This window comes from Drosophila virilis, chromosome 4 (genome assembly GCF_030788295.1).
Source record: "Drosophila virilis strain 15010-1051.87 chromosome 4, Dvir_AGI_RSII-ME, whole genome shotgun sequence".
NCBI lineage: Eukaryota > Metazoa > Arthropoda > Insecta > Diptera > Drosophilidae > Drosophila > Drosophila virilis.
In genome coordinates, this window is record NC_091546.1 from 16,041,026 (window position 1) to 16,055,040 (window position 14,015).

Below are 14,015 nucleotides of genomic sequence, written 5' to 3' on the forward strand. Positions count from 1 at the left end.
AGGAATCTGTTCTTGGCAGGGGCGGGGAGGACGATTTCCTTCGGGCGCAGCTCCGTTCATTACTGAATTATTCGTGCGTAAGAATGTTGTTGCAGGCGGCATTTTCAATTTTCCAAGACAATGTTAATTTATTATGAATTTAGCAATTCGTGTGCAAATAAATACTGAGTGGAATATATACACACACAGGCGTACGGATTTAATTATCTAGAGTATAAATATATTTGTTGGAAAAACAATGAAAATGTCAATTGAGCTTTTACATTGCGTACTTTTTGGAGTCTGGTGAAATAAATGATTTATGTATTTTATACCCAGTATTTGTAATTATGCCTAGAAGTATATCAGACTGACGGTGGCGAATTTAGAAGAAGAAATACTTTTTTGAATTTACTAAAAAATTTCGAAAAGCCAATTATTGGAAAGTTAAACAATTTAAATAGCAATTCAGTACGTTTAAATTGAAGAAAGCTTTCATGTGCTTTTATACTTTCTGAAGAATAAAATACAAAATAAAATCGAAAGAAAATGAATGTGGGCAAGATTTAAATGAAGCTTTCAAAGCAGCATGCTCAGAAAAAGTGTTCAGTATTTAGTTTAGTAAAATAAAAGCTTGATGAAATTGAAAACCAAATTAAATATACAAATTTGCTAACACATGAAAACTTCACATGTAGCAAATAATTGCTTTGCAAACTTAATCCAACATAAGCGAAAATAAAAAGTGGCCTTTCAACAACAGGAAATATAGCATAGGGCATTAAGAAAGTCAAGCACATTTAACCAGAGAAGTCCAATTTTTTCTTTAGCCGTTCTTTTTCTAGCCAACATTTGTGGGGGATTTGGCTGGCACTCGTGCTGAATTTTTATTGCTTGATTTAATTATTAATACGACCTGCAGATGTCACGAACATGGAGAACAGCCCAACTTCCATCAATACTTAGATATTCTTAACCCTACCGTGCAGCACATTTTGATGCGTAAAAACAAAAATTTCCGCTGGCTGCCCGGCAAAGGTTCATTGAAGCGGCAACGGATTGCATTTTTTATTATTTATTTCGACCAACTTCTGTAGGCAAAATTACTTCTAGGCAAGCTGTAGATAGCATGTCGAAATGCGCTGCCAGGCCACAGCAAAAAACAAAATTCATAATGAAATATTTATGGCCATAAAGCAATGCGGCGTTGGGTTTTCCATCATCATCGAAAAAGGGTCGCTCGAACTGGGGAGTGGGGGCCCGGCTATGGTTGGGCACTTCTGCCTTAAACGGAAAGTCAACGCAGCTGTCTGGAAAAGATTACGATAAGAGACATGTTTTTTTCCTGCCTTTGTCCTTTTGCTGCGTCTGCTGCAAGGTGTAGGAGTACTTCCAGGAGCTTAGTTTCTGAATATTTTGTATAGAGAGGCTAAAATCGCAGTAGAATAAAACATGAGGCCGCACATAAAAAAATATATAGATTTGCAATGATTTTTTCGAATGTTTCTTGCGCTTAGATGACCCAGAAAATATGAATATTTGCTCAGCATAATGTATATACATATGTTTTATAGAGCTGGAAAAAGTGTTGAACAGGTTGTGTTAGGCATGCTACCAAAACTTTAACAGCGGCAACATTGTTAATGTTAATGCTACGTTATGTTATTTTTATGCTGTTTGTTACATTTTAATGTTCATTTAAATGTTAATTGCTTGATCAAATTGAAAGAATATTTATGGATTTTCTTGTATTAAATTTAAAAATTTAATTTTTTTTTAAATCCGAAACATTTCGTTTCTAACTATATCAAATAATTGGGCTATATGTTAAAGTTCTGATAATGGTAAACAATTATAATAAAATATACTCAAAATATTTAACATATAATCCATAAACTGAGGTTTTATTAAAGTAATGCTTCGTTTTGCTTAAGCCAGTGATTGTCCTCTGCCCGTCCTTCAAAAACTTAGGCAAAAACCCAACATATGTTGGTTCCATAAGCAAGAACCACACTTTCAACTGCCCCACAAAAGCACTCTTTATTTTTATTTCCAAAAAGTAATAAATAGATTCTCGTTTCGCATCTTAGGGGCGTTCACAAGAGCTCGCATTAAGCTCGCACATAAAGTGCCCAGACCCAAAACAGTTTACATAACTCATTAAAATGGTGGATGCAGAGTGGGGCTAAATAGGTGGCAACGCTGGCACAGTAAATACAATAAATATGCAACTAAATCAGGCTTAAATGTGCTTAACAATTTTGAACAATAACATGAAACCACAAGTGCAAAAATGCCAGAAAGGCACTCCAGACGCCTTTAACGAGCCTTGTAGCCTGCACGATCCAGACAGTCAGGCCCTGGGCCAGAGACAGGTTGTCCTGTTTCCGGGCGCCAGTCTGGGTTGATTCTGGCCATATGTCAGGGTCGAGAAATATAACGCACACAAAAGTGCTCATTACGACGGACGTTGGCAAAAAAGGTTTCGTGGAAATAAATTTGCACCTTAACGCCTTTAAATGCGCAAGGCATACCCAGCCGCATACCCAGCCGCACACACACGCGCACAAAGGTGTAGAACATGGTGTTGCCAATTACCCGGAAGTATGCGAAAAGCTTATGCGATAAATTCAACAAAGTGCCAAAAAGGTATGCATCGAGTGGAGCCGCTAGCAGTTCCTTGTGCCGGCCACCCTTACTCCAATCCGAAAGGAATAAAATGAAAATAAACCGTGCGAACCCGCAAAAGTCTAAGGATTTTCAAGGTGCGCAGACAAAAACAAAAAAATATTCCAACATTCAACTGAATGCTGGTCGTCTGAGCTGCTGGTGCTCCCATTGCTACTGCTGCTTCTGCTGCTGCTGCTCTATGGCTTCCAAGTCGGTCTGGCATCTTTGTTGGCGTCCCACACATCTCCCACCACGTAGCCAACACCTGCGTCCAGCAGCCGCCATTGAAATGGAAAGGGCCAAACACAACAACACGTGCTCAGGCTAGGTGTGAGTGTGTCCGTGTGTGTGTGTCTGTGTGTGTGGTTGTGCACATTTACGGCTGCCTTATTGAAGGTTGAGTTTTGAACAGAAGCTTTAATAAAAATATTATGTGTTGCGAACGGCTGCAGCTGCTGTTGCTTGTGCTTTCCACCTCAATCATGGGGCCTATAGTTTAGGCCAAGGCCCAAGCTCGATTGCAACTTAAAGGGGATTTTATTTCAAAATTTACAATCTACTGTGTCCGCGCTCGTTATATTTGGCTGGCGTTATGGCACGCCCATAAAATATTATCCAAGGCATATGCCTGTGTATGGCCGCTTTGCCACTTTCGCTGGCTCTTTTGGATGAACCAAAGCGTGAAATATGTTTGTAATACGCTGCAGCTAAAATGAAGGGACATATTAGTGCTGGGCAACTCGATTGAAGAGTTGGAAAACCCTACGAGCAAAGGGTATCAAGTAGACAGAAGTTTGTCTGAGAATCATTCACTCGTAGAACTTTTTGTTATTTTAATCCTTTTTTATCAATTTAACTATGAAAGTTTTCTCGTGAAAACTTTTCTGTAATATCTCGAGGCTCTGAGGCGCTGATTTGTATGACAAAAATAAAAAAAAACAGTTTTTAATTTTAATTTTCAAACATTTTTCCTAATGTTTTTCTTTGTCTAAGAATATATCTTATATTTTCTAACATTTCTGATTTGTATTGCTTCATCTAAACAACATATTTTTTTTTGCTTACCATTTTCTCTTTTTACTATTATATTTAAGACCATGTGCTTGAACACCTCTCAACATGATAACACCAACCCCCAGTTGGGGCACCTGTGCAGCCATCTAAACCAACCGCACGCTTCGGTTTATTACCTGAACATCATTTCACGCTAACGTAAGCGCAAATTTTGTACACACGCCGCGACCAGATTCTCATCCAATATGCTTGAGAAACCCTCCCTCCTGCCCTCTCATAAGCTACCCCTCTCCCCCGACCAGCCGGCACGCCCTCTTAGCGCCACTCCACATCGCGTCTCAAGTAGAGGTAAACAAGTGTAGCTTCCGAAAAATGGGCAATCAACTTCAAATGGCAAACGCGACCCACCTGTCCGCCCCACCTTTCGCTCCCGCCTGTCTTGTTACTTTTTAATACTTTTTATGATTATAACAATGTGCAAGGCGCGTTGAGCAAATACAAAATAACTTGTTTTCATTTGGCGAGCAGCAACAACAACAACAACAACAACAACAACAGCAACAAATATAATGAAAATCCCACTTGAAGCCTGTTTGGGTTTCAGCCCCTTTGTTGCCACTTGTGCAACGCTTTATGGCGCTTTACCTTTTCCTTTATAATGTTTAGTTTACACTAAGCCAAACGCCCCACCAAAGCAGTGGCCCAAGACAATACAGCCCTTAGTTGCGTGGGGGTAGCCTTAATTTATAATCGTAATATTGCGCATACGCCGCGTATTAGGGCGAACGCGCGTGTAAACAGCTCTGGTGGCTTATTATGTATTTTGATAGTCTTTTCGTGTCGGTTGTTGGATTTGTGCTTTCTGCTTTTAATTGTGAACATTTCATTTAAGCCACACACACGCACACCCGCACACGCACACACACACACACACACACACACATGCAACGAACGCTTTGTGCCAGAGCGTCGAATATTCATTTATCAAAAACGTTGCCCGCATTTTGGCGCTTTGTGCCCGGCTGGCGCCATCAGTAGCAGCATGTCAGGAACTTAGCTGAAGTCCCAATCTAAATCGTTATGTGCAGCAAGCCCCAGCCCAAACCTCCCCTTCCCATGCCAACCCTCGGGCTAAAGCAAGCCATGACGTTTGCGTATGTCAAAGTTATCTAAATGAAAAATTGACTTTCATACACTCGCTGTATGTGTGTTGTCTGTGTGTTGTTGTGTGTGGCTGGGAATCAGCGAACGTTGAGTTCAGTTTCCGTTGCGTAGCATTTCGCATTTACGCATTTCCTATTTTAGATGATATTTCATACTTTTCTGCTGACAGCGGCAACAAACCAACCGCTGATGATGATGCGCGTTTATTATTGTTGCTTTATGGCTTTTGCATACTTATATGCATAGTCTGATTCCCAGACTAACGAACTAACCCACCAGCTTCAAGCCTCGACCCCAACCCCCAGCCACTTGTGCCTCCTTCTGTGAGTGTGTGTTTGCCTTTGGGATTATCAACTCATTGTGCATTTGCTTATGCTGTGTGTTGTGCCGCCTTACCCCGCCAATTCTCTACTCCAGCTTTCATTTGCTGACTTCGTCTGTCTGTCGCTTATCCATTCATCCATTTACCCATTTGGCAGTATGTCAGTCGTTGTCTACGCTGTGTACACAGTTCAAAGCTTTAAACTGTTTGCTTTCAACTTAATTGCAGCTATTGGCTTAATAAGATCCATTAACCATATTCCTAGGCTACTTTATAAGCTTTGTTCATATAGATACAATCGATAAATGAAATGAGTACAATATGCATAATAGGCTGTCATTATCCTGCTTTGCTCAGCCTTATCTCGTAGTTTTGGTTATCGTAACAATAAAAAATTCCATTAACAGTTGTCTTTCTAAATTCACAACCAATTTTAAATTAAATTCAATTTTTAAAATGCCCCTTACACCAACCAATCATCTAACTTAATAACTCAGCTCAAATAAATGATAAATGTGCTTATTACTGCTATCCGGAAATCGCATCTGGCGGCCATTTAAAATCTAACGGCGCCTACGTGTCTACTGTGTTCAGCTAGTTGTCTCGCTCTAGCACATGGCATGCATCAGTTTTTAAAAGTCAGCCTAAAATTATGCTGCAAAATTTGTTGCAACATCAATCAACTGGCTGATACGCGAACAAAGGGCCCAAAAGGCCAGAAACAATTGGCCTGCAAGCGCAAAGGGCCATAAAAGCCAGGACATGAGGCGCCAATAAATTGTATATAAATTTTGTGCTCAAAGAACAACAGAAAAAATTGCCAAATAAAATAAATTGAAAAACATTTAGCTGGAGCTGCCATCAATAAGCGCTGACAAAGACGCGTCTGCCAACAGCTGAGACCAGGCGAGGAAAAAACAAGAAAAACGTTTCGCCCGCAAAGTTCATGACATTACGGGCAACTAATGTTGATATTGGCTCGACCCGACCCGACCCAACAAAGCCAAGGGCCAAAAACTCGCAACACAAACAAACATAGAATATAAAAAAAATAATAAGAAACAACAACAGCAAGAAATCATTTTAGCTGCATTTCTGGCAACAGTTCCAATTCGTGTCATATGCTGTCTTGGCAGCGGCTGCACATTTCGTTTTGCTGTCTTCTTCTCGTTTTTTTTTTATGCCACTTTAAATTAGAGCACATTTCTATGATTGCTTTTTGCGACGGGCCATAAACGACGTCAGGCGCCACTCAGTTCAATAGTTTTGTTTTTGGTTGTCGACTCGGCAAAATGCCAGTCGAACAATCGGCCAACACCAGCGACAGCTGCGACGCCTTATGAGCCATATTGTCCTGCACAGGGCTGTGCTGTGATATTGTTGTGCCCACTTCTGCTGTTTGGCCTATTTTCCTGGGCAACAAATGTCAGTCATTCAGAAAGTGACTGGGCTAAACTTTTAGCCAAGACCAAGCCGCACAAGTGCCTTTTATGTTTGTTAACCCTTTCAATGAAATATGAAAGTGATTTGAGCCAATTCGAGTGCTCGAGACAACAGTTTTAGTTGTCATTTCAGCTAAAGTTTGGCATAGTTTGAGCTAGGCTGATTAAGTAGGGTTTTCATATAGCCAATGATCATTAAATAAACACACATGGGGCCATGAAATTGTGCAAGTGTGTGGGAAAGGCAGCAGGAAGAAAGGAAGGATACTATCAAGTCGTCTATTTTAGTCTACGCCAAGCCACATCTTGCTGATCTATATCTCTAGCATGACACCCTGACCTAATATTAATATTAAACAGTTAAGAACTAAACACAAGCTATGTGATTACCCCAAACAACATCGAATAACTGGTGCTGATTCATCAAGCGCTACTCGCTTAAACCCACTCAATCACAGATGTAAGACATTTCATTTATTCATTTATTGAACATCAATCTCTCATCCTGCAGACAAGTGATTTGCCACAGTCGGGAGCAACACACAAAATGCATTCGCATATGCAACAGTTACATAGCCACACACACACCCCCTTTCCTCTCTCGTGCTCACTTCTCTCTGGGGTGAACTAACGCCGCGTAACCTATTTGCCTTGTTGGTTCGATAAACTCGTCATGGAGCTGGCTGACAACACGGCGCCAAAAGCAACAACAACATTTCCACGGGGCAGTGCATTGGCAAATGCCCAACGGTAAGGAAGCAATCTCTAACTTAATACGGAAAACTTGTAAACGGTAAAGCGAAGCGAAATGGAAAAACTGAAAACCAAACAGCAGACAGAGGCCAGCAGCAATGGCAATACGAGAGGCAAACCCAATCCCAAACCCAACTCCAATCCCAATCCCTTCAAGCGACCGATGAATACACTGCAGAAGCAATGGTATCGTGTGCTACTTGCCAGGCGTGTTGGCTTCGGCCAGAAGCCGACGCAGGATGAGAAGGAGCCAACCTAGTAAGTAGCGCCGCCAGGCGCCTCTGCCAGATCGAATCAAATTGTGTGAAAATTGCAATTTCCTGTTGATTTAATACATTTTACAATTTCTGAAAACCCCTTAACCACCCCAACTCAATGGCCCACCATTCGCCACGCAGCGCTGACATATGCCATAGACGCTATATGGCCGCGTTCCGGCGCTATAACGAGCGTTTCCGCTGGGAAATGGCAATGCACGAGCAGATGCAACGCTGCGCCATCGACGCAATGCGCGTTCATAGGTGAGAAAAACCGAACAAAAAAAAAATTGTCAATTAGCCTCTTCCAATTGGAATTTTTACACATTTTGACATGCAGTTAAATTGCCATATGTTTTTCCATGCTCCTGTCCATGAACTGTTAAAAGTGTCTAATGATGTGGCAACGCCACCACTGCAGTTCTACTAAAACTCTAACTGTTTGTCAGCTTTTTAACTATAAGATACGCAGAGAAACAAAAACAAATATTTAACAGCTAGATGAACTGAATCTGAAAATGAATAGAAGCCAATTAAAGTCAGCAAGTTGTATGAAAATAGTTGAAAATAGTGGCAATGGCATGTCAAATGTTGCAATTCATTTCGAAGTGGCAGCACTACAACTTAATCTACCTGTCAAATATTTAACAGTTAGTTAAGCAAGCGCTCAAAACTAGACAGCATGAGAAATGCCATACAAAACATGTTAAACTGGTTGTTATCTTTTGACAGCGACCTGTTCAAAAGCACCTTATACAACCATTTCATTTTAGAACATTCTCCATCACAACGCTCTGGCTGCCATTACACTCGAAACGGGAAATCAACTCAACATTGGAAACACTGGAGAAGGTTTTGACAGTCCAAGAAAGACGACGCCTCGAGGAGATACTCAAATGCGGCGAATCGCTGCGCACGCGACGCCTTTAGTAGATCTAATGACTATGCTCCGCAGTCATGACTGGCAGCATGAGTAAAGCAGCGAAAAGCACTTTCAAGTGCAGCACTTACCCGAACGACTGTCTCTATTCGCCGCCCCCCTTTCGACTTGAATTTCACTTTGCAGTCAGCGAGGAACTGTTCAAACTGCTTTTCCCGCTGATGTTTAGTCGTAAATATTTAATACAAATAAAAAGTACGACTTTCACTTCATTTAAGGCACAAACCATGTTCGGCATTCACAATTATTTGCTCGGGGGATCAGCTGCACTTTTTTGAATATGCCGCAGTAACGTTAAGTAGTTGTTACTTAAGCGCACGACGGACAGTGTTGGGCAACGCTGTCAAAACTAACAGCCAATCTATACAAGCAGACGAAAAGTTATTTAGGTACATCCTGACTTCTATCAAGAAATTCTCCGACCTTGATAACTTTTACAACACAAACTTGGAACTTTAAGGTCCACAGTAAAGCCCCGCCGGAACAACTCAGGGTCCATACTAATAACTTAGCGAACGATCTGTTGCTTGAGACTCAAAACTTTCACAACACTACCAAATAATTTTCATCTAGCTTACAAAATATATGTACAACACTTTCTTAAAAACTGATTACAAAACAAAATTTGTTTTCTTAAATATCAAGCAAATGCGTAGTCAGTTGCTAACTATAAATATTTGTTTACAAGGCTTATGCAAATCTTGTTAATGCCCATTTAAGACCATTGAGTTGATACATATGGCATGTTTAAAGTGGGTCTTATGTATAGATGTATAGAATATGATGACCCAGCATGATAAATCCCAAAACGAAAGGCAGAAGTTTAATGGCAAAATGTGAAAAATGTGCACAAATTAGGGGCTGTCATAGCTGGCATATCTGCACATTATTAACTGCCACGCCCACAGCTGCAGCGCACCCAACAAAAAGAAAAAAAATGATAATAATAATAAAAAATAAAAATGAAACTAAATCCAGGCACCGCAAGCAGAAGTCCGCCTAGATACGACCGTGCCAATACATCATGACACACACACGGCAAGCGCTGAGTCGACGAGGGGGGAGGGGGGTCTGGTCTGTCCGGGTTGCCGGGGGGTGTAGGGGTTGTGAAAAACATCTATTCATAATGCGCATAGCTCTGACAGCGGCTGAAAAAGTAGTTTCCATTTCCGCAGCGCAGGCGAACAGGGAAAGGCAACCCGAAGCAGCAGAAGAGGCAGCAGCAGCAGCAAAAGAAAAAATTGGATTATATTAATTTGAATTAATAACATATTTTCCGGCAGACTTTTCCTCTGGAATGTTGTTAGCTATGCCAAGCAGCCGGGAGTTTGGGAAAAACACTCGCAATTTGCTTGTTATAATTTGCTTGTCTATGCGCAGTGAGGCGCGTTCTGATTTATAATATGCGTTGGCTAAAGGACTTCCAACTCCTGATCTCTTCCACAGCTCCTCTTTACCAACATCCGTTTGTTGTTGTTGTTGTTGTTGTAGCTTCGAGGCATTCCCCTGCTCATTAATGTGCTCTTAATATAGAGTTAATTTGCATTGGAATTTTACACAGAACCTGGCAACTGTTTTCAATTTTCGGTTTCGGTTTGCAAGCAATGTACAGTGGTACCTCCCCGTAACGAGCGACTCTACAATACATTTTGCGTACAGCTTATCTTTTATAAAGCAACAAAAAGTCTTTTTCAACTTAGTATTTTCTAGATATGTACAGTCAAGCTTCTTTGTGACTAACGATTCAAAAAATATTGTAAAGTTTTTCCTAAAGGCTTTTGTAAAACATAACACAGATTTTCCAGTCTTAAATGAAATCAATGAAAGTGTTTATATCTTTTATATCTTCAATCATAGAACATATCAAATATTGCTTAAATTGGAGCAAACTATTTTCCAACAAGTTTGTCATCTTGAGTGTTTACTGTTTATGGAATTCGAAATTTCTGGCATTTGGTTCAAGTGTTTAAAGCGCATTGATTTAACCTATGCCAAGTGTAGAAAAAAATGCGCAGCATCAATTTCCACAATGGACCACATGCTAACCCAGGCTATACGCCTCCCCCTTCCCATTCCACATCCTTTTTTGGTCAGTTAACAGTGCAACGCAGCGGCAATTTATTGACTGTATTGAGACGGGCTACGTGCCGCACATAAACCGCACTTATCTGGCTGACTGACTAACTGACTGAATGCCTCACTGCCATACACACACACACACACACACTACTGGCGGGTGCCTTCCGGTTGCTTGCTTGACTGGATGGGATGTGCCTGCGTCCTGGCACTACACATCCTGGCATTGAAAGGCAGCAGCAGCAGCAGCAGCAGCCCAAGTCGAAGAAAAATTGCATGCGGTTGCGAGAGCAGCAGCTAAATTAATGTGTCTGTCCGTGTGCGGTGCACAGCGAAGTGTGCCCGAACCCCTTCAAACTACGCCACTGGCCGCGCTTAATGCTGCAGCTGCCATAGCCACACCAACAACTCGCCCCCCTTCTCCACTCCCCCTGATTACCACTCCTCCACTTTTGGCTCAACTCTTAAGCAAATACTCGCAAACGTGCCCGTGGCATGCATATCAAAATGATGTATGCGTGTTAGATATGCTATAAATTTTATTCCTGCTTCGACTTCTGCTTATCTTCTACTCTACTCTTTACACCAGCCCCACTCACACACACAAAAACACACATACAGAGCCAGCTGCAATCCGTTATTAAACGCTTGACTGATTGACCGTCGTTGGCATTTGGTTCTGATTAGAAAAGAGCAGCCACAAATTCCATGTTGATAGAAATGCGAGTCGGATATCTAAGCTGACGCTAGTCTGACTAAAAAAAAAAAAACATATAACAAAATACATTTATAATAATACTAGCGGGTATAACACGGTGATCCCAGTAAAATAATTCACTCACTGAAAATTAGTTTGTAACCGTTTGGACGGTAAAGCACCCATTGATTAAGTTCTTCTGCAGAGCTTTCAAAATAGGTTTGGAGCAAAACAGGGAAACCCTAAAACAAGAATAATGTTGCCTGAGAAAGAGCTAAAATAAAAATCGAATGAGATTTGACCGAGTTATAGGAGGAAATTTATATAGACTTAATTGATGTTGATTTTAAGTGTGCTACACTTGAATTTTAAGTTATTTTCTCCCGTAAAAAGCAAATTTTTGAGAAATTTTCAAATTTCCCAATTCTAGGCTAGTAACTGAGTCAAAATCTACACCGATTCGACTTTGTAGCAACTTAGCCAACAACAACAAATTAAAGGTTTGAATATTCACTAAAATAATGTTTTTTTAAAAAATCTTGTATTTTAATTTTGTATAAATAAGAAAAGCTCCAATCGTATAAGGCTGAAGTTTCTGCTAGGGAACTTGAGAAATCTGGAGTATATATTTTTTAACATTTTCGGTTTAGGTTTTGGCATTTTCTATCAAATATTCATTTTCCATAAATCAAATTTTTAGTGTAAAAATGATAAAGGAAACATTACTTTGGGAGACGCTGCACACTGTAGAGCAGCTGGAGGTGGCCTTCGAGGAGACACTCCAAACTATAGACGATTTGAACAATCGATATAGGCTTATTGCCACACGAAAGAAAACAGCTGAGAAACGTCAGCGGCTCTATGAGTCGGAAATACAGGCGGCCATCACAGAGCCCACATATACCAAGATCCTAACTTGTCCGATGAGGCGGAAGAAGCGCTCAAAGAAACGAACCGTATACAGAACGCAGACGGCTACTCAAAAGTCCAATAAGCAGACGGAACAGCCAATTTTGTCCCTGCAAGCCAATTGCACATATGAGTTGAACTTGAATGGTTCGAGCACTGGGTTCCATTCCGTTGAGGCGCGCATTCATCAGGAGCAAACGGAACCGGCAACGGACGCGAGACCGGCTAGCAATGGGAGTGGCATGTCGGAAGCTTCAGATCAAACAGATCCTAAGCTCTGTTCCTGCAGCACCCATTGCTGTCCCTATTGCCATTGCAAAACCTATTATTTTTAATATGTATCTTAAATGTATATTAGCGCTATTTCCTTAAATAAATAAATGACTATATAGCTTAACTGATGCCGTTTGAAAACTAAGCCCCGCTTAAACATGTTTACAATTTCATACATTTCGAAAATAATAAAAGAAAAATACGCATAGAAAAATGCAAACATTACTTTTAGGAGTTCAAGATATTACCAGAAAAGAAGACATCTGTGACATGTTATAACGTAAATTTGAATTATAAATAAATTATGGGTTTCCACTGTAGATTATCGTAATATCTTATTGTATATCTATCACAAAATACGAGATAACTGTGATAAATAAAATATAAAAAGTAAATAAATAATAAGTTTTCTCTAAAGATTGATATGAATATCATATCAACTCTATTATATTATATTGTAATATCGTACCGTATATTTATTTTATTTTTTATTGTCCTAGCTCTACAATAATGTCCAATAACTTAGCAATAGCATCGATTACAAGTCCAACAATGCACACGACCCTCGTCCTGGTTGTCCAACACCCCCCTCCCCCCCCCCCTCAGTTGAGCACAATGGGAAAAGCGAAAACCGTTTCGTTATTTACGAGACGCATTTTGTATGGCAACTTAAACGCTAATGGCATAAACATCCGAAACGTGAGCAAAATGTTTAAAATGCCGCCACAAACGAATTGGACAGGATAGCACAGGACAAACAAAGCCAATGCCGGCAGTTGGGTTAAGGTGCAAGGATCAGCGGCAACAGCAGCAGCAGGAGCAGCCGCCGTGGCTGTAATGTAGCCCAAAACGCGTTTGCCACAGCCGCACAGCAAATCAAATCTCAAATCATGCACGTTCCAAGTCCGAACCAGAAACGAAACCAACAGAAAGAATAGAAGAAATTGCTTGGTTTTCAGGTTTACCAAACGTGAAATACCCTGTAACAGAAATTTATCCAATCTTAACCTTTTGGTTTTCCATATTCATGGTGGACTCGATCTCCAAACTTCATGCTCAGTTTTACTTAAATTTATTTTAATATTATTTTAAGTCAAGTCTTAAGATAAAGAAAATAAAGGTTCTATTGTAGCTATGTGTAAGATTGAGCTGTTTTTAACTTGTGTTCAAATCTAAACTTATCTAATAAAGATAAGCTCTGTCTGCATATCAAGAAATATATATATAGTACTCATTTCATCAACATAGGCAATACACCCTTTGTTAGGGTATAAGAAAACAGTGTGCACAGAAATTGTAAAGCGCTTGGCCAGGCAACAGGGTGACTCACACTCACCGAGGGGGGAGCTCTGGAAGTGCAACTGACTTTGCTACTGACTGACGGCAAATTGTTTGAAAATTCAATTCACACATTTGCCAGTTGTCGATGATGATGCCGAGATTCGAGATTTCGGCAACGTTAGCTGTGCCCCGGCTCAACATGCAACGCCCCAACCCCCTCCACCCACCACCTTGCCAC

At 40.6% G+C, this 14,015-nt stretch overlaps 2 protein-coding genes across 2 annotated transcripts; both read left to right on the top strand.

Moving 5' to 3' along the window:
- Positions 1-7,331: 7,331 nt before the first annotated feature.
- On the top strand, positions 7,332-8,905 carry LOC6627537 (uncharacterized). The gene is made up of 3 exons (XM_002051670.4): positions 7,332-7,602; positions 7,743-7,865; positions 8,375-8,905. Exons 1-3 carry the CDS (start codon positions 7,400-7,402, stop codon positions 8,529-8,531), a joined length of 483 nt encoding a protein of 160 aa, XP_002051706.1. The 5' UTR covers positions 7,332-7,399; the 3' UTR covers positions 8,532-8,905.
- A 3,044-nt stretch (positions 8,906-11,949) lies between these two features.
- LOC6627536 (uncharacterized) lies at positions 11,950-12,620 on the top strand. Its single transcript, XM_002051669.4, has one exon. The coding sequence runs from the start codon at positions 12,022-12,024 to the stop codon at positions 12,556-12,558; it is 537 nt and encodes a 178-aa protein (XP_002051705.1). The 5' UTR covers positions 11,950-12,021; the 3' UTR covers positions 12,559-12,620.
- The last annotated feature ends 1,395 nt before the right edge of the window (positions 12,621-14,015 follow it).